General features: G+C 45.5%; 1 protein-coding gene and 2 non-coding genes across 4 annotated transcripts in view; 1 reads left to right on the forward strand and 2 right to left on the reverse strand.

Annotated features, from left to right (window-relative positions):
* The window catches only part of TEX2 (testis expressed 2), a 108375-nt gene extending 94020 nt beyond the window's left edge, over nucleotides 1-14355 (forward strand). Inside the window, exons 9-12 of one of the 2 annotated variants that reach the window (XM_043464614.1) lie at nucleotides 5669-5794; nucleotides 7298-7507; nucleotides 10946-11066; nucleotides 12706-14355. In XM_043464614.1, the coding sequence (XP_043320549.1) occupies nucleotides 5669-5794; nucleotides 7298-7507; nucleotides 10946-11066; nucleotides 12706-12828 (580 nt within the window). In that variant the 3' untranslated portion in view covers nucleotides 12829-14355. The remainder of the gene's footprint in view (nucleotides 1-5668; nucleotides 5795-7297; nucleotides 7508-10945; nucleotides 11067-12705) is intronic. The other variant, XM_043464623.1, reaches the window with a different exon arrangement.
* Nucleotides 14356-16008: 1653 nt separating this feature from the next.
* LOC122425686 lies at nucleotides 16009-16141 on the reverse strand. Its single transcript, XR_006264966.1, has one exon. It is a non-coding gene; the product is annotated as a small nucleolar RNA SNORA76 (small nucleolar RNA).
* A 194-nt stretch (nucleotides 16142-16335) lies between these two features.
* Nucleotides 16336-16405, reverse strand: LOC122425503. The gene has a single exon (XR_006264883.1). It is a non-coding gene; the product is annotated as a small nucleolar RNA SNORD104 (small nucleolar RNA).
* Nucleotides 16406-18959: the final 2554 nt, after the last annotated feature.

Below are 18959 nucleotides of genomic sequence, written 5' to 3' on the forward strand. Positions count from 1 at the left end.
AGCTTTGTTGTGTAGTAGACCCAAGGTTGGATGAGCTTCCATGAAAGTGTTTCCTGGCCACAGTGGATTTCAGGGAATGTGTCCTGGTTTCATCCCCTGCAGACCATGAATCCCCACCTCTGCACAGTGCCTCCTGCCAGCAGCCTCGGGGCTGCACAGTACTGATTACCCAGGAAGCATCCCTGATTCAGATCAGCAGGGCAGGCTGCACAATAAAATGCTCTGTGAAAAGAATCACCATCCAAAAAGTTCCTTCTCCAACTTACAGCCACAAATAGCAATATGTGGACCCCAGGACCCCAGGCTGAGGTCCTTCGGGGGTCTATCTGCTTTAATCACAGTGTCAGAATTATTTATAATTAGATGATTGATTTTGCAGCCAAGAGGGTGCTTCTAAAATGTTTTGAAACGCATTTTCCCTAAATAATACAACATTGATTTTCTTAGTAAATGCCTTTCTTTGTAGAAGATACTGCATCTGCCCTGGAGTTGTCTGATTTTGTAAATATTCCCAATTTTTGAGCCAGTTGATGAAGTTGATTTTTTTTCCCTTAGATGCCTAGACTGAATAAGCTGGGACCTTTTATGTTCCCACACACCTTAAAAATGACTGCTTCAGATGACAAATTTAAATTATATAATTATTATCAGACTGAAAAATTCTGATTAGAGCCTGCATCTCACATCTTTAACCCGTTTGTATGGAATGAGCAGTAAAATGATAGGAAACGCCACCAGGAGCCACCTTCCCAGCACCTGATTATAAACATAAGACACAGGCTCTTCTTAGGTGTTGGCTTTGTTATGATGCTGCCCTAATGCTTGTAATTCACACTTGTGGTAGACGCACAATAGATGGGGGGAGTTGGATCATACATTCCAGAACATTCTTTCACTGAGATGATTCTGATTTGTCCAGGAGACTTAACGAAAATGTTTATATTTTAATTACTGGAGAATCTCAGCTGCTGTATGCAATCTAACCTGTATCTGTGCTATTTTCCTTTCACCTTTCTACTGTTTGTTAAAATGTGTTTGGATTCGGCAATCTGTGGATTGTGTTTTCCGGTGAGTGCTATTGATCAGCCCTCCGTGTAGCATTTCATCCCCCCATCAGTGCTGAGTCTCGTGTGGACCCATGTGACAACCACGAGGAAGCTTGTCCTTTCATCACGTCCCCTGACATAAAGGCCCCGTTTGTAGACCTGAGAGGATTGAGATCAGGAGCACTTAAGAGGCTTTCCTTGATTTGGATCGCCGGGGTCCTGATCCAGCCCTCGAGTCAAACCCAGCTTCTGTCCCCGGCTACCCCTCCCCAGCGCCATGCCCCGCTGAGCACCATCAGGCCAGCCTCAGGACAGCAGAACTGCAGACAGCTGCCAATAAAACCAAGCACCGCAGGCAGGAGCGGTCTTGAAAATGAGCTCTAACTAACCAGAAGTGAGACAGAGCAGGCTTAAATCAGGAGCATTTGTGCAGGGAGCCCTTTCTGGAAATAGCTCCGTGCTGCCCAAAGCTGCTGGGGCTCCACTAGAAAGAAGGGGGTCTTGTGGGCAGGTGGGGCCCCATCATGGACGGGTCACTGAGATCTTGCCGCTGAGGCATCCCACGTTCACTGTTATTCATGCGGCTCTCCTGGAGCAATTTCAAGTTCATAAAACTCTGCTGATCAGAGGATGGACATGTTTCTGAGCAAGCAGTGCTTCTCTGGACTTCATGAAAAATATCCTCTGCTTTAAGAATATAATGATATTATATTTAATGTTTAATATACATCTAAAGTACCATTTTTCCCCCAGTGGAGTCTGGTATGTTTTGCCTTCCTGTGAGGGTGTTAAATTTTATGTTGATGTGTAGTTGGCTGTCATTTAATTTTAAAAGCAAAGACAAATATAATTCCAAAGCACTTGACCTTGGGAGAAAAAGGCCTGGAAAAATGAACCCTTACCCATTCTTTTTTTTTTTTTTTTTGCAAAAAGGACCCAAGTGGGAATCTGAGAGTTCTGGATCCTTGCCCCAGAAAAATGCCCCCACACACACCACTTGGCTCACAATATCTGGGAGCTTCGAGAGCCTCTGAAAAGCCCATCCGTAGCTAAGAGCCTAATCCCAGAAGTGATCCTCACATCACTTCTCAGTCACGAGCTGAGGAATCGCCCTGAGGCTGAGTACCAGAGGAGAGGCAGAGTCCCTGCACCTGTGGCTGGTACATGATTCTTAGTTTCCTTCAGGAAGTCCCCCCTAGAGCCGTGAGTGTGAAGAGTGGGCCAGCAGCAGCCTTTCTCCCAGGTCCTCCCTTTATCTCGTGGCCGCCAGTCCAAGGCTCACTTCCAGCCGGGGGCTTGTCCCCTGTCGTCCTGCTCTGGCAGGGCCTCTGCTTGGTCTCACTGCTTTTGTCCGACCCCCTTCAAGCATGCAAATGACTGTGCCCTGAGAAGTCCCCGAGGGGATGCTGCTCAGCTCTCTGGAAGTCCTACTTATCATAGAAAGTCTGTTCCTGTCCTCACATCATCACCCCAAGGCTGGCGGTGAGAAGTCTGTGTTGCTCCAGTCTAGTGAAGGCCTGTCCCTTTGAAATGTGGGTTCACTTTGTGCTTGCATACATTTTTCCTTTAGTCTTTTCATTTCCCCAATAGTCTTCTGGTTGTGTATGGTAGTTACGGTAACTTTGGGCCATAAGATGCCCAAAATGGAATTCAGGTGGTGAGCTGGGCGGTTGGAACTTTAGGAATTGCCTGAAGGGGACCTAAATGAAATGAGTCAGGAAGCAGGAATGTTCTGCATGTTGGCTGCTCTTTAAATGAACATTGGGGCCGGCGTTCCCTGTAAGGCACACAGCCTGTCCGTGCTCTATCACGGCAGCCTGGGCTGGTGTGCAAGTCCCGTAGGGGGGCCCCCGACCTCCAAATTAGGCTGCTCAGTGTATCCAAGTCTACCACCCCGCCCCAAGGCCCTGATGTCCTGGGAACCCCGTCCTTGTCATCCACGCTGTGACTCAGTCTAACTGTGGGTGTACATGCACACGTATCTGTAGCAGATGTATGGGTCTAATTTCTGTTAAAGAAAACGAACACTGTCAAGAGCGTGGCTCCCTCCAAGCAGTCACCTCACTGGGCTGTTTAATTGTGCACCTTCACTTGGAGCTTTCTTTGGAGCTCCTTTGTAGAGCTGCCTCTGGTGTCTGTGACCTTCTTTTAAGTACTCTGAGTGACAACAAATCATCCTACTTTTTCTAGATGAATTAGCTATTTGAGTAATTGCCAAGCATCACTCAGAGGTGCCAGTGGTTATGAGGCTAAGAAATGTTTGGTTTAAGACAGAGTATCAGTGATAAAATAATTCGCTTTTCCTACATGTCCGACTCCAAGCACATTTCCAAAAAGAATTTTAGCAGAGGCAGCAAAACTGGAATCAGCCCTTTAAGGTGACTGTTAGAAAGGATAGGACTCTCATCTGGAATTCCAAGGTGTGTTTTAAAAAATAGGCTTATCATGTACTAGCACGCCTTATATATAAGAATGTGCAGGGTGTCTTTCTCTGAAATTCGTCGTAAGTCTGAGATCACAAAATGCATTTTCAGTTATAAACTTGAATCAGCCAAACATTTAGCCCCACTTGTAATTAGTGTTGGTGCTGCATAATACAGCTCCCTGGGCAGAGAGAAGAGATACCATTTAGCCACAATCAGAATTTCATGTCATCTGATCTATTTTAACTGATAAGGCATTGTCTAAATTATTAACTTTAAGCCACAAAATTTGTCCCGTTCTCTATCCTGCGGAGGGTTAATTCAGGAACCCGAGAGCTCACTGCAGTGCTCAGCCTTTGGCATCTTCTGCCTCAGCTCAGGAGGCTGCCAGATTACAAACACCAGTGGGGACAGGAGGGGCCAGTGGCCCTGCAGGCTTCACTGTGGTCCAGGACACCGAGGCAGCCTGTGGTGCTGTGTAGATTCCGTACCTGGCAGCACGCGGTCTGAACCAGGGGGCGCCGTTATGTTCCTGAGAAGTAAGATAGGTTTCTGAGAAAGGTCATATTATCTTTGGGGATTTACTTCTCTGACTTTCTTCATCCCAAACCCCAGTGTAAGTTTTCTTAGGAATCATATTTTGCCTTTTATATAAAAGAAGAGCTCTGTGAGGGCCGCCCAATTCTTGAAAGGGCTGAGATGGTTTTGTGACCAGCGGACACACATGAGCATTTCCTGGACTGACCGGCCTCTGATGGAAGGAGGAGGAGTCAGGTGCTGTCCCCGAGGCTGGGGACAAGAGGCCTTTATGTCTGCAGAGGGAGTTTCTTCTCAACGTCACACTCAAGCCCGTTGGCTAGAGTGCGGGCTCTAATGTTTCAGAGCAGGGTTGAGGAGGATCCGGGTGTCCTGCCAGGGAGGTCCTCTTACAGCCGGGCTCCTGTTTCAGGGCGGAGATTTCAGTGCCCTCCTCCCCATGCTGGGACCTCAGCTGGGCCTTCAAGGCCACACTGGCAAGTGTGCTCTGCCCCTGGGTGCCCTTGGCCCTTGTTGGCCAAGAGATGACTACCCCTGTGGGCTTCTGGTGGCCAAGGACAGCATCTGAGGAAGACCCCAGAGGGTTTCGAGTGCAGGAGGTGGGACCTAAGCTGGGATGCCTTCCCCTGCCCTGGTGGTTTTGTCCTTCTCAAAATTACAAGACCCTCTGCTTAGTGACCACTGATAGCGTAACAATGTTCAGAGACAATTCTGCCCCTTGTTCATTTTGTCCCCATCAAGTCTCTGAGCCTGAGATGGGCCCTGCCTTCTGCCTCTCTGCCTTTCTGAAGTAAAGCCTCCCTTCAGGGAGGAAGCTGCCTTTTGTGGGCCCAGAGCTCAGCCGGGAACCCCCAGTGCCCTCAGTGGGGAACCTTGATGACTCGCCACTGCTGGTGATCCAGACCCTCCAGGCCTCTGGAAACTGAGAAGCCACCTGGAAAGATTCATGAGGAACATTGCTCTCTGGTGAAGCTTTTTATTACTTCATTTAAAAAAGTTTTAAACTAGTACTTCTCCTGAAAGGTTCCTGGCTTCCCATGTCAGTTGCCCCCTGGAATCCCTTGAGATTTGTACCTCTAGTCGTTGGCTTTTTCTGTGACCTTCAGGAGCTGGGGCAGGAGTGGGGGTATGTAATTTCACAAGGAAGCAGTCTCGAGCCAAAACTAACTTGGAGATGACTAAGCCAGAAAGCACAAATTTTTTGAACTCAGCCAGTGTCAGAGGACTTGCCTGAACATCCTCGTCATCCATGAGGTGGTCATGTCACCAAACATGAGTTGTCCCGTCACCCATGCAATCTTCATTCTTTCCACTCACCTCCCATTGGCTGCGCTGCACTGTTGACGAGATCACTGCATTTTGTGTGGACGAGATCACTGCATTTTGTGTGGACCGCATCACACTCTGACCGCCTGTCTTTCTGACGCATGCGCAGAATCCAACCCTCCCGGCGCGAGTCCTCTAGGGTTCTGCCTGGGACTGGGCGCTGAAGAGTCTTCCAGGGGACCAGGCCCATCCGGGGATTCTGGGATTAGGCCTCTTCTGTCCGGGTGACGGGGGGCGGGGAGTGCTGCCACCATAGCCATGGTGGCGGTGGAGCGCGTGCTGTTCCTAAGCAGAGCCTGCGCTGGGCGGGCAGCCTGGTGACTCTGCCTTGATCAGTTGCAGGCCCAGGGCCTTCTGTCTGGCCGACAGCGACGAGGAGTCCTCCAGTGCTGGCTCCTCCGACGAAGATGACGCACCAGAGCCCAGCGCCGGAGACAAACCTCTCCTCCCGGGGGCTGAGGGGTGAGTGGATCCAGCTTCTGGGGTCTCCCGGGGGCTCAGGGCCGCAAGTTGGGCGTGAGCTTTGCATCGCCTTTTCCCTCTCTGATCTTACTTCCTCCTTCACTTTGAGTGAATGGTTTTTGCATTAATAATTCAAAGCCAGTGGCTTAAAATTCCAGACCCCAAATCAAAAACACCCAAATAGTTTTCCCTTATTAAGAGAGTCTAGACCAAAATGGTTTTTTCAGGCCATTGGAGTAAATAAGAGAATGGAAGGGGTGGTTAACTCAAGGACCATAAATTGCACAACAGCTCCCCCTGGTGTCGGTGGGGAGCATTACCTCCCTTCTTACGGGTCACGTGCCTCCAGTGATCATCTGTTAATAGTGCCTACAAAGTTGAAACATTCTAGTGATTTCTTTGGTGAATTTTGAAAACGTGGATCACTTAGATGACCTTTTGGATCATGAACTTCATTTTGGGGGCTTCTTTTGCCTGTTACTTGGACTGTGGTGCTTAGGCTGCTTCTCTGTAAGGATCTTTTAATTATTTACAGTGAGCAAAGAAACTGAAATGATAAAGAAACCAAGTGAAAAAAAAACAAACAAACAAAAAAAAAAGAAACCAAGTGATTCAGAAGCATTTGTAAGAAAACATCAGCCTGTTCACTTTTGAAATCCTACAGAAGACAAAAAGAATCTAGACGTTTGAGGAGTTGGCACTAGAGTTTGTGTGCACTATTTAAGTTCCCCACCTGACCTTCTTTAGAGTAACGGCTTTTCCCTACACACAAACATATACTATTCCTGACCTTTAGATCTGCGGAGGATTTTAAGAAACAAATATCCTCTCTTCTTAGGGCAGTCATAGGTAGATATGGCCGGATACAGAAGCTTACTGTCTTGGCCTGCAGGCACATGATCTTGATGTAGCTGTTCTCTTTAGATGCTCCTAAAACTCTTTGACAAGTAATTGCTGCTCAAAGTTAGTGTGACACTATCCGAAAGGCAGATGTTTTACTGTGTTTTGTGGCCCTGTTGTCTTATGTGCGATATAGAGACGGTGAGATTTTTTTCTAAGAGGGCACAAGATTTGTATTCCGTATTTGAAGGTTATTAAGGAGAGCAGGTGAGATGCATTCCCTGCCTGCACTGTGGGAACTTGGCCTGACTCTCCATCATCAAGACTAGGCTCCATCTGATGTCTACACCTTATCTGAAGTAGTAGTTCTCACCTAGGGGTTCTTTTGTTCCCCCTAGGGGACATTTAACGATGTCCAAAGACACTTTATTGTCTTAACTGCTGGGAGATGTGCTGTTGACATCAAGGCAGCCCAGGCCTGGGATACTGCTAAACATCTCATACAGAGGGGCATCCACAGCAAAGAATCTCCCAGGCCACAGTGTCAGTGGCGCTGCTGTTGAGAAACTCTGGTCTAAAATCAAGTGAACACAGAGCCACCAAGTTTCTGTTTATGAAGGAACAAAGCTGACACTAACGCTTACCTGTCTCTCTCACTTAAAGGTATGTTGGAGGTCATAGAACAAGCAAGATCATGAGGTTTGTTGATAAAATTACCAAGTCAAAATATTTCCAAAAAGCAACAGAGACAGAATTCATTAAAAAGAAGATTGAAGAAGTCTCCAATACACCCCTACTGCTAACTGTAGAAGTACAAGAATGTAGAGGAACCTTGGCAGTCAACATTCCACCTCCTGCGACTGATCGAATATGGTTCGTATGTAGAAGGCCGCTTGGGGTCAGCCAGTGATTTCCCCTTGAGCATGATCATAAAAGTCATAGTTTGCTGACCCGTGACATTATGGAAAGTACCTTCTTCCTGGGAAGAAGCACTTTCAAACGTTTTTCTTGGAACCTTAAAGTTAGTTGTAAATCTGATTCTGCTTTTCTTCTGTGAGTGGTTAATTCACATATAAAGATATACCTTCAGGGCTTCCCAGGTGGTACAGTGGTAAAGGATCTGCCTGCCGCTGTAGGAGACACAGGAGACTGGTGTTCGATCCCTGGGTTGTGAACATCCCCTGGAGGAGGAAATGGTAACCCACTCTGGTATTCTTGCCTGGAGAATTCCATGGACAGAGGAGCCTGGAGGGCTACCGTCCGTGGGGTCGCAAAGAGTCAGACACGACTGAGCAACTAAGCGTGCATATGTGGTATTATGCTATGAAATAATAATTCAGATTTTTAAAAAATGGTGAGAAAGACTCGTCTTTGAAATGTCCCTGATGGCCCAGTAGTTAAGACTCTGGGCTTCCACTACAGGGGTCATGGATTCAATCCCTGGTTGAAGAATTGAGATCCCATATGCTGCATGGTGCAACCAAAAATAAAAACAAACCAAAAAAAATACTCATCTTCACACTTAGGAAGAGTTGAAGTCAACAGGTGAAGTTTGTGGGATGAGCTGTTTCTAGGTCTTCCTTCTCTCTCAAGCCAGCCCTTTCCACTGGGAAGAAGAGCTGCGATTTGTAGAACCCTCATTCTCTGCCGGGCCAGTCCTCACAGCGTCCTGTGGAGACAGGGCTACCATTATGCCCCACTTTACAGATGGGGATCACACATCCAGCAGAGTCCTGGGTGGTGAGGAAAGACTTCCCCAGGTCAGACCTGCACACTGAGGAGGAAGGATATGTGCTTGGTAACTGGTAGATTGTGAAAGTCCCTCAGTCGTGTCCAACTGTTTGTGACCCTGGAATTCTCCAGGCCAGAATACTAGAGTGAGTAGCCTTTCCTTTCTCCTGGGGATCTTCCCAACCCAGGGATCAAACCCAGGTCCCCTGCATTGCGGGTGGATTCTTTACCAGCTTAGCCACCAGGGAAGCCCAAGAATACTGGAGTGGGTAGGCTATCCCTTCTCCAGCAGATCTTCCTGACCCAGAAATCAAACCATGGTCTCCTGCATTGTAGGTAGATTCTCTCCCAGCTGAGCTACTGAGAAGGGTGACCCAAAGAGTTGTCATTTGAATGAACCAGTGGGTTTTAACCCTACCTGTATGTCGAAGTCACCTGGGGACTTGTTAAAGCTGTGCCAAGCCCAGCCCCCATGATTCCGGGGTTGGGAGACTAAGCCAGGACCGAGAATCACTGAAAAAAATTATTCATGATCCCAGCAGAAGAAAACAACTATTTCTAAATCTCAATTTTAAGTTGGCAAGTAAGACCTATGAATGTGCATAAGGGTATATAGCAATTATATAAAAGACCTCATTGTACCATAAGCTACACTCATATGAAAAAAATTGTTGTTGTTTAGTCGTTAAGTCATGTCTGACTCTTTTGCGAGCCCATGGACTGCAGCCCGCCAGGATCCTCTGTCCATGGGATTTCCCAGGCAAGAATACTGGAGTGGATTGCTGTTTCCTTCTCCAGGGGATCTTCCCAACCCGGGGATTGAACCTGAGTCTCCTGCATTGGCAGGCGGATTCTTTACCCCTGAGCAACCAGGGCAGCCCCTGTGAAAACGGTACCTCTGTGAAACCAGCATGTTGTTGCACATCCTTGGTGTTCAGAAGGATTTGTAAAAATGATTACAAAAGGGTTGTTTAATGGGCTGATCATTTAATGATGATATTGGTGTTTTCCTAGTAAAAACTTTAAAATACTATTTAGGATTTTCTTTTTAAAAAGTAATATTTTCACTGGAAGAACATGAAAACAACAACAACAAAAAATAAGAACTGATAACTTTACCATTCAAAAATAACCAGATAATACCTTACTGTGCAGCTTAATAAAAAAAAAATTTATTAAAAAAAAATTTTTTTTTTAAATAATAAGAGTTAATACATATCTTCTTTTTACTCCCAAGCTTTGACTTAGGAGTTACAAGCACCACTGCTCAATGGTAATTAAAATTAGAGGCCTCTAGCCTAGTAGCTCAGCAGTAAAGAATCTGCCTGCAATGCAGGAGACTTAAAAGATGCTGATTCGAACCCTGGGTCAGGAAGATTCCCTGGAGGAGGAAATGGCAACCCACTCCAGTATTCTTGCCTGGAAAACCCCATGGACACAGGAGCCTGGAGGGCGATAGTCCATGGGGTCGCAAAAAATTGGACATGACTGAAGTGACTTAGCACGCACAGCCTAGTGCTACCCAGTGCATGCTTGAGTGCTGAACTATTCTTATTAATCCGCAAAGATAACTATACATATTCAGAGTGTTTAGAATATTTATAGCAACTTGCCATTTTTATTGTATGGGCAGACCTTGTCTGACTATGCTTTGCTTTCTTGCACTTGCCCATACTGCATTTTTTACAGATTAGAAGTTTGTGGCAACCCTGTGTTGTCAGATAATAGTTACCATTTTTTTTTTAAGCAATGGAGTATTTTTTGCTTGAGGTATATACATTGTTTTGCACACCTAATAGAGTACAACATAGTGTAAATATAACTTTTATATGCACTGGGAAACCAAAAATTCACATGACTCTCTATTGCATGTTAGCTTTAGTGCGGCAGTCTAGAACTGAGCCCACATATCTCCAAGGTGTACCTGGATGTTTTAAAACGTTGGTCCATAATGGAGAGAAGTTTTTAGTTTGAGAGCACACAGTCTCTTGACTGGATACCTTACCAACAGTTCTGAGTGCCAGCTGGCTCCACTGAGAAGCCGTAATAATCCTAGTGTGGAGTGTGGAATGAAAAAGCAGGTTACAGAAGGTTCTCTGTTCGTGTATGCGTATTAGGAGTGTGGGGGAAATTGATCGTGTTTCTCTCAGTGGTACTATCTTGGTTATGAGATCCAGAGAGAGACAGTGTTATTTCCTGCTTTATACACTTTTATATTTGGGGTTTTGTAACAGATGTATCATACTCTTATAAAAATAGAAACAAAAAATATCTTCGCCATTTTAGGAAAAACGAAAACCAGAAACAATGCCCAGGTCATCGACATTTCCAGTGGTGTTTCCTGGCTGTCTTGGTTTGTCAGAACTGTTCCCCAGTCATCACAGCCCTGGGTCCAGGGACACAGGGAGTTCACAATTCACCCCTGCTGCAGTGAAGTGTTTTTTCTTAGAAGGGATTTTCAGAAGAAGAAAACATTTTCAAGTACTGATAAAGCCTTTGTGTAAATGAAGAATGTTTACTCTGGGTACCATCCGCTTCTTTTCTTTGCTTCTAAATGTGGTTATTGTCTTCTTTTAAAAGGTATGGTTTCCGGAAGCCACCATATATCGAGCTGAAAGCTCGGCCAAAACTTGGAGAGAGAGAAGTGACTTTAGTTCATGTGACAGACTGGATAGAGAAGAAACTGGAACAAGAGTTTCAGGTATACCTGCAGTGTCATCTAGTATTTCATGCTGAGTCTAAAAACTCTGGGCAGAACAGAGGTTCTGAACTGCACATGGGTCAGGATCCTTCTTAAAAAATCTGATGAAAGCTATGGACCCTTATCTGGAGAAAGTACACATGTGATCAAACAGGCATGAAATTTCAGGTTTAGTTTTAGAAACCCTGTAACTCATCCACACCCTATTACATAGTCTTCAGAGGAAACTCAAAACATTGGGGTCAAAGAGCAAAATGACTGCCATGTCCCAGTAGGCCTGGCAGGGGTTAAGTCATCCATCTGCTGGGGCCATCTTTGGACTTTTTCCCTAGGTGGGGCCTGGAATTGGCCAGTGAGTAGCACCTGGGCCGTGGTCAGGGAAGTCATTCCTGCGCTTCTGTGGTATCCATCTTACCTTTCTACAAACATTCCATGTGCAGCTACCACCTGCTTTGGGAGTCCAAAGATGAATCAGGCCTGTCCCTACCCTGTGAATCTTCTAGGGTAGTCCTGGAGTTGACTCAACCAGAGTGCATTCTCCAAGCCTGTCTCTGCATTCTTCCACCACAGGAAACAGCAGTGTAGCTGAGGCCTTGCAATGAGCTATTCCTATTAAATTTTTATCAGGTTTTTGAGGCATAGTTGACTTTTAAGGTTTTATGGATTAACAGACTATTTTATGATGAATTTCACCTTCTGAAGAAGACGCGTATTACATTTGCAGTAGTAGCTTTTTGGTCATTGCCTTTAAAATTATACTTTTTATTATTTAAAAACTATATTATTTAAAAGCTATATCTGTAATATAACAACCAATTTATGGAAAGCTTTATCTCCAAAAGAAAAAGCACTTTGAACCTAGTTAGGGGAAAAACAACCTCATACCTTTAGTTCTTTTCCTTTTTCCTACGTGAGGAATTTGGGTGGGTCATCTCTTTTAAGAGTGTTGGGGTAGAAGGGTCACCCCTTTTAGGGGGCAGACTTTGGTGCATGGTATTTTCGAGGCAAGTTGGGAAGTTGAAGGGTAACTGCATTCTCCCAAGGCCACATGTTTTTGTTTTTGCTTTTGGAAGAAAGCATTGCTGAAATTGAATACATTGCCAAAATTCACTTACATAAGATTAGTTTCTAAATAGGCAAAGCACCATTACTGTCAATCACTGATTATCCTTTGGGTGTTCATGATAGTAGGATTTCTTTTCTAAGCAGCTTTAACTGGTTCTGGTTTGGGGGAAAAAAATCAACTTACTTTTTTGTTGCTAGGATTTTAAGTGCTAGGATAAAATTTTCTTAGAACATGTGTTCTGGATATAGTAGTTTGGAATCCTGTGAGCAGCTTATGCCAATTTTCTTAATGTTATTTATCAACTCGAGTAATTTTATTATATGTACATGAACTCAAAAGTTGCTTCTGCCTCACAGTCTATTGGGTTCTCATGTTCACGCACTGGTGTTGATTCCTCAAGGCTTTCTGAATATCGTAGAGGAATGATATTTGGAATGACTGTGGAATGTGTAAGAAGAGTTGTTTCATATGTATTTTAAAAACTTGTCTAAAGCCTAAAATTCTTCTCAGAACACAGTAGGGCAACTCCCAGAGCACAGAGCCTTGTTCCATGTCTCTCCCTTCTTTCTGCAGAAAGTTTTTGTCATGCCAAACATGGATGATGTTTATATCCCCATCATGCACTCTGCCATGGATCCTCGCTCCACTTCCAACCTCCTGAAAGAGCCGCCTGTGGAGGCCACTGATCAGCTGTGATGGGTGCAGTCCTGGTGTTCCCCGCACTAGGAGATAGGCTCAGTGTGGGGTTCTCGGCTGCCATCTGGGCTGTAGCACGGGCCTTTCCTTGGGCCAACGCTCGGCCCTCTGCCTGCCGGTGCCGGTCCCACCCTGAGGCGTCGAGACTGGGGTCCAGACTGCCTGCTGCAAAGCTTTGCCTCAGCAAAGGAAAACTGGAAGGATCATCCCAGTGGATCCAGAGATTACTGGTGACTCCCACCCTGGCTTTTCTAAGTCTACCAGGTTTTGTTGTAGCAAAAGAGCACATTAAGAGCGAAGCTGCACAGCTGGAAGGCTTCCCTTTGCCTCCTCGATGCCTCCAAGGTTCTTGCTCAGGCAGCCAGTGCAGTAGAACATTTTCTCACTTCTCCAGTTTGTGTGAGGCAGCCCCAGAGAACATCAATGTGGTTCCATGTGTGGAGGGTGGGGAGTGGAATTTTGTCAACTATGTCTTTGGTGATAAAGAGATGTGCGTAGCAACTTACTCTTATTAAATTGTGTGTTTTGGAAGCAAGTAGCCATAGAACATACAACTCTTAACACACTATCAGCTGGGGCGAGAATGGTGGGATTTATGTGTACATTAGGCAAAGCCATGAGATCAAACCATCCCATGCCTTCTATCAACAAGGTACAATCACCTGGTTTCTAACTGATCCTGTTTTCCTGAGACCCAAGCATATGTGAAAATGTCAAACACTGCACAAGACTGGATTGGGGTGGGGCCAGGAAGCCAGAGCCACCGTCCATCCACCTGGCACTTCCTCTGTGCTCTGGGAAGCTTTAAATAGGCATCTTAAATGCCTTGTTAACCTAATTGGCTAGGGATGTTTTGTGGGCAGTTTCCTTTTCTGATGGCCAAAACAGGACTGCTCTCTTATCATCTTGAGTCAAGACCAAAAGTTCGCTCAACATCAAACACTACAGATCTCAAAATTAACGTGACATTTAACGTTGCCAACTTTATTTTGTGCACTTGTGTCAGAATGTTTAGTTTACAAGTTTCAGGGCTCTCTCAACTGTATAATTTGCTTTGAGAAGTACACTCAAAATACAAATTTTTAATTGTTTAAAGCTGCATTCAACATCAGACTTACCTTGGGTGACTTTTGACAACTACATCTGTGGACAAAGCTAATAGTGTTTTTTTAAACAGCAGCAGCACCTTGCCTGAACATGACTTTAAAGAAATTAATATATTGAAAGAATATATTTGAACCCTGTTTTGATTACTTTAATTGCACCATTAAAACATTTGACTTAATTATTGGACCATTCCAGTTGGTGTACTGTTCTCATCGTGTAGGCCAATTTGCCTGTCAGTCCGCATGTCTTCTTCACTGGTCTTATAATTTTTGTGCAATAATTTAAGGCAAAGGACTAGATGCACTATTGTGTAAAGAGATTACACATGACTGTACCTTATTGCACTTAATCAAAATAGTATGTGGGGGATTTACAATCGCTTGCATTGTTTCACAAATAAATATCTCATGTCAAATACTAGATAAGCATCCAAGTTATTTCTACTTAATCCTGTTTAGGTAACAGAATAAACTGTGGCACAGAATCTGAGCCATCAGCTGCCAATGGCAGCTTCCGTTTCTTGAGTGATCACAGGACTTGTTCTGTTGAGGATCCAACATAGACCACACCTTGGTATGGGGTATATCCTTTGGTCGTGTCCAACTCTGCAACCCTATGGACTGCAGCCTGCCAGGCTCCTTTTTCTGTCCATGGAATTCTCCAGGGTGGAATACTGGAGTGGGTTGCCATGCCTTCTTCCTCCAGGGGATCTTGCTGATCCAGGGATTGAACCTGCATCTTAGATCTCCTTCACTGGCAGGTGGACTCTTCACTAGCACCACCTGCAAAGCCCTCCTAGGCCGAGTTCACACCAACTGCTTACTAACTCTGCCTTGGAGTCACCTCCATTATTAAGCAACAAAGCAGTTAAGACATGGCATTTGTGAGTACTGCCTTTCAACACCTGCCGCTTTGTCCTTGGAACCAATGCACGTTTCAGCTAAGCCTCGGAGACTGTTGTCATCTGTTTTAACTACAAATTGGCACTTGCCATGTACCTCTCCAAGGATTAAATCCTGTGTTGCTGCAGCTGGTGACCTTCAACACCCACCCCCTACAAGTGGAGACCAGTAATAAAGTACTCTGTGCTCCAGGCAGGGACTGGCAGACAGGTCTTCAGATGACACTGAAAACCTCGTGGTGACAACTGCCCCTGTGACTAGCAAAAGCTTTACGAGACTAGCAGAAAACTAGAGAAATACGTGCTCAATTGCATGCATTCCCTCACCAAAATCTCTTTTGTACTGACTTGCTTCTTTGGAGCGGTTCTCAGAGCTGTTTCCTGGGCTGCAGCCCTTATTTTGCCCCAAATACAACTTCAGTCGCTCAGTCGTCTCTTTGCCACCTGAGGACTGCAACATGCCAGGCTTTCCTGTCCATCACCAACTCCCAGAGCTTGCTCAAAACTCATGTCCATCCAGTGGATGATAAAACTCAACTCTCCCTTTGTGCACGTTTTTAAAACACCCAGAATGTGGATTACACCTGCAAGTAGGTGCCTATGTTGTGCCCTGTGACAAAGAAACATTGGTACTGTGAGCTGTTCACTGTCTGAGGCATACCCTATTAAGTCAAAGAAAGTGAAGTCGCTCAGTCGGGTCCGACTCTTTGCGACCTTGGCCTACCAGGCTCTTTTGGATTTTCCAGGCAAGAGTACTGGAGTGGGCTGCCGTTTCCTTCTCCGGGGGATCTTCCCAACCCAGGGATCAAACCTGGATTTTCTGCATTGCAGACAGACGCTTTACCGTCTGAGCCACCAGGTAAGCCTATTTTAAGGTAGTCCGCAAATACCCCTTATCGAAAAGTTAATAAGCTCATGAAGTCCAAGACCGGGAGGCAGTTCCAGTGAAGTACACCACGGCCCTTGAATTGCTCAAGGCCACAGCCTATTTCTCATCTCCTCTCCCTGCAGATGGCCATCCACACGGCGGTGAAATGAACCTGCGCATCTCACAGATCCCCATGAAAGGGGCACTCGGACTCAGGGAAGGCACAAGAAACTACAAGAGACTACAGGACCCCCGACGTCTTCCCCAGGCCCCCGTACCCCCCGGCCCCGGCAGCCCAGGGCGGCCGTGTCGCTCGCGGTTAAAAGGGCCGCCGCCGCTGGGGCAGACGACCCCAGTTATGCGCGAGCACGTGCTCTGGCGCTGCAGCCTGACCCCCGGCGCCACACGCAGGCGCGGCGGGGGCTCAAAGGCAGCGCGTCGCGACAAACAACATCGGACACCAGCACTGGAATCAAACCGTTTTATTGAGGGGCTTCGGGGGAAAACTGAAAAGCTGGGAGGACAATGACATCCGACGTTCTTCTCCGAGCCATCTGCAAGAACAAAAGCTGTGGGTGAGGATTGCGATGCGCCCTCAGGCCCGTCTCTTCCCCGCCGCCGAGGCAGCCCGACTCAGACTCCAGTTCGCATCACCCGCGTCAGCAGTCTAACACGTGCTTTATTTGGGATGTCATCACCGCAGGCCGCCCGCCCTCCGTCCGATTCCCAGGCTCCCGAGACCTGTACAGACCTGCCCCGTGACAAAACAAACACCATCTCACCTGCCCAGCTCTCCGCTGCTGAAAGGAAAGGAAACTGGCCTGGTTTCTACTTAAAGAAGCAGACCGGATGTAGTTGGGCGGGCCTTACCACTATTGACCAATTGCAAGTTAAACTTCCTGCCACGTGACTGTAAACTGGCTCACTGATTGGCCGGGTTCGCTGAGTCCGCCAGAGTATAGAGTGGTTACATGCCAACCATAGAGATGGGCGTTAAGTAAAGGCTGTGTCGCGCAGTGTCCTAAATTCTTCTGATTTCTTTCCTCACCTAGGTCGCCGGCTTGTGAGTGGTGTATCTCTCTATGGTACACAAAACGGAACCTAACAGACAGTAGGGTGCAAGTAATGCCTAACCTGTTAGATATTCTGTTCCACGAGCTAAGCTACGAGCTGAGGTGACAAACTAGTCTTGCCCCTGAATTTAAAGTAACCTGTTCTGGCAGAAAAAGCTTGCATTTGAAAGCAGGTCGATGTGCAACCAAATCCTGACTTTGTGATGAATTCGCTTTTTGACCTTGATCATTTAGCCTTTCTGAGCCTCAATTTGTGAAAAACAGAGAAATCCAAAATAACAGTGGTGTAAAGGATTACATTAATGTCAATCAACTGACACATTCTAAGTGGTAAACAAATACATGTGTTTGAAGTACCGGTGTGATGCGGAAGGCTTATGTGATTATATTACTTTAATAAATGCTAAAATAGAAGTAGCCTACTTCGGAGGCCGAAAGGAGAGGTCTAACTTTGGGAAAGCTGAAAGTACTTCTAAGTACTGAGATCAAACTGTGAGGCAGGCACATTAATCACAAGTGGACAGTAAGAATATGTCCTTGCAATCTGGGTTTGATTTGGGCTTCCCAGGTAGCTCACCAGGTAAAGAATCGGAATGCTGGTTAGATCCCTGGATGGGGAAGATGCCCTGGAGGAGGAAATAGCAACCCACTCCAGTATTCTTGCCTGGAGAATTCAATGGACAGGAGCCTGGCAGGCTATACGGTCCATGGGGTTACAAAGAGTCGGACACAACAGAGCACTCACACACTCTGGGTTTGATTTACTGGAAGAGGGAACAGAAAACACAGGCACAATAATCTGGTTATCATTACTTCCTTTATATGTTTTCCTTGGGAATTAATTTCCTTTTTCTCCCAACTTAATAAGGAAAGTTTATTGTTTTCTGTAATAATGAAAGCATTTCAGCCTGTGTTTGTACTTTCCTTATTTTCTACATAGTCTTTAGTTAAATTTCTAAATTCTTTGGTCCAAAACAATCATTATTTTGGGGAATGTTTTGTAACCTGTATATGATGTGGACTTTAAGAAAAACCCACAGTGTAAGATGTGTGAGCTGAGTTTATTCAGTGTCTTACTGGGGATTTTAGGCCAGGAGACAGAGAGCTTTGAGAAATTGTTGCCAAGAAGCAAGGGAGGAGCCAAGAAATACATGAATTTTTTGCTGGGAAAAAAAAAAAACCCACACAAATATAGTTGAACATCAAAGATTACTGCCGTTCACAAAGAAGAGCCATCTCAAGTTAATGATTTTAGTGCTTTTCTATATATGGGAAAATGCAAGAATCTGGGGGTTGCAGACATTTTTCTTTAGATGTGTATCTTAACTATCTAGGGGCCAGTATCCAAAGCATAGAATGCTTCCTGTTTTTCTTGCTCCTGAATTCCCCTCAGGTCCCCTGTCAGTGGTGGGCAACTGCAGCAGCTAATGGCTTGATCCTTGTAGAACTGGAGTGGCAGGCAACATTTTTTTTCTTTACAATGATTATTTTCATTGCTGTTTAATAAACTGTTGTTTTTAATTTCAACATTTATTGCTCTGTAGTACAGTTTCTACATTGGGAAATTAATTAGTTTTCTTTGTGACCTAAAACATGATCTATTTTTATAAATATTCCACAGATTCTTGAAATGGATATATTTTCACTATCATGTACAGATACTGACAGGCAGCCTGCCAGGCTCCTCTGTCCGTGGGATTTCCCAGGCAAGAATACTGGAGTGGATTGTCATTCTCTTCTCCAGGGGATCTTCCTGACCTAGGGATGGAACTCGGGTCTTCTGCATTACAGGCAAATTCTTTACCGTTTAAGTCACCAGGGAAGCGCTCATATGTTTTCCAATATGGTAAGTGTAAAAATGATATCTTTAGTGTCAGCCATGGGCCAGGTAAAAGCCCATGAAGTTGAATGATTCTGTGAAGACCTACAAGACCTTCCAGAACTAACACTCCAAAAAAGAGGTCCTTTTCATTTTAGGGGACTGGAATGCAAAAGTAGGAAGTCAAGAGATACCTGGAGTAACAGGCAAATTTGGCCTTGGAGTACAAAATGATGCAGGGCAAAGGCTAACAGAGTTTTGCCAAGAGAACACACTGGTCATAGCAAACACCCTCTTCCAACAACACAAGAGAAGACTCTACACATGGACATCACCAGATGGTCAACACCGAAATCAGATTGA

This window comes from Cervus canadensis, chromosome 1, assembly GCF_019320065.1.
Source record: "Cervus canadensis isolate Bull #8, Minnesota chromosome 1, ASM1932006v1, whole genome shotgun sequence".
NCBI lineage: Eukaryota > Metazoa > Chordata > Mammalia > Artiodactyla > Cervidae > Cervus > Cervus canadensis.